Source organism: Limulus polyphemus, unplaced genomic scaffold, assembly GCF_000517525.1.
Source record: "Limulus polyphemus unplaced genomic scaffold, Limulus_polyphemus-2.1.2 Scaffold1071, whole genome shotgun sequence".
NCBI lineage: Eukaryota > Metazoa > Arthropoda > Merostomata > Xiphosura > Limulidae > Limulus > Limulus polyphemus.
Window position 1 is genome coordinate 161,423 of NW_013666681.1, and position 1,216 is coordinate 162,638.

Below are 1,216 nucleotides of genomic sequence, written 5' to 3' on the forward strand. Positions count from 1 at the left end.
ACCACCACACACACACACATATATATATATATATATATATATTAAGAGATATAGACATATACTCACCTGGAACAGATGGTTTAGCAATTTCAAACAACACTGTTCCTGTTTCCATATCCCGAATTTTGAAGCGAGTAAAATCAATTCCATAAATATTGGCCTCTGGAGAGCACAGGTAACCTGTAAGATTGTAGAAAAACCTCTTTTTTGCAGATCAAGATATCTCAATATATATTTTAACAATCTCAAGTGACAATAAATTCAGGCTTGGCACAAGATTACAAAGTGAGTTCTACAAATTCATTTATACATATATACATACATAAACCAGAAGTGTCATCAGTGTGTCTCCTTTTCCCATCTAAACTTTTGGACCAATCCTAATCAAACTTATGTGGATGGCTTTCAGACCTGATGCTCGTGACCTATGCTTAAGGACCACTGTTTGTAGGTTCACCTTTTACGGCAATAGGTTTTTGATCAATTTCAATCAAACTAGGCATGCACCCTTGAGGCCCTCCTAAGGAACATCATATTGGGGTAAGCATTTAGATCTGCCCCCTTATGTCACCCCTGGGGGCCCAAAGGTAATCCTAGAGAGTAACATATGGATCAGTGTTTGGATTTGAATTCCATGCCACTACCCCTGGAGCCTCAATGAGCTTCCTGTGCTTATCTCTACCAAACTTCAAAATTATTCTGATGGCACTCCAGAGAGTGACATATAGAGGCTAGTGATCTGACATGAGTCTCCTTTGTCACCACTCCTAGGATTCATATGTATTCCCCATGCCTATCTCTACCAATTTTGAAAGATACTGTCAGGGCATCTTGAGGAATGACATAGAGGTGTTAGTATTCAAATCTGCTCTCCCCCCCCCCCACCTCTCATTTTACTTGCTGGGAACATCTGTCTGTCTTTCTAATTGTCTTTCATGAAGCAACTAGAAAATTTTCAAGGAAATTTTACAATTGCTTCAGGGTTTTATTAGTTGAAAATGCATAAAACAGAATTTAAAAGTTTTAACAGTTTTTTAAGTCTATGTAAGCAATCAATGATATATAAAAAGGAGGTGACAAGAAGATGCCTGTGTTGTGAAATAAGCTTGTGAAATGAGCTTGAGAACTAGCAAACAAGGTCAGAAGCCTAGTTATGTAAGAAACATTGCCTAGAAACAAGATGAGTGCACTAGTACTTGTGACAGGTTGATGGATT

General features: G+C 37.9%; 1 protein-coding gene across 1 annotated transcript in view; it reads right to left on the bottom strand.

The window, feature by feature from the left end:
• Positions 1–1,216, bottom strand: part of LOC106461985 (protein unc-119 homolog B-like) — a 62,764-nt gene that overhangs the window by 41,413 nt on the left and 20,135 nt on the right. The window contains exon 2 of the mRNA XM_022389104.1: positions 67–180. Within this exon, the coding sequence (XP_022244812.1) occupies positions 67–180 (114 nt within the window). The remainder of the gene's footprint in view (positions 1–66; positions 181–1,216) is intronic.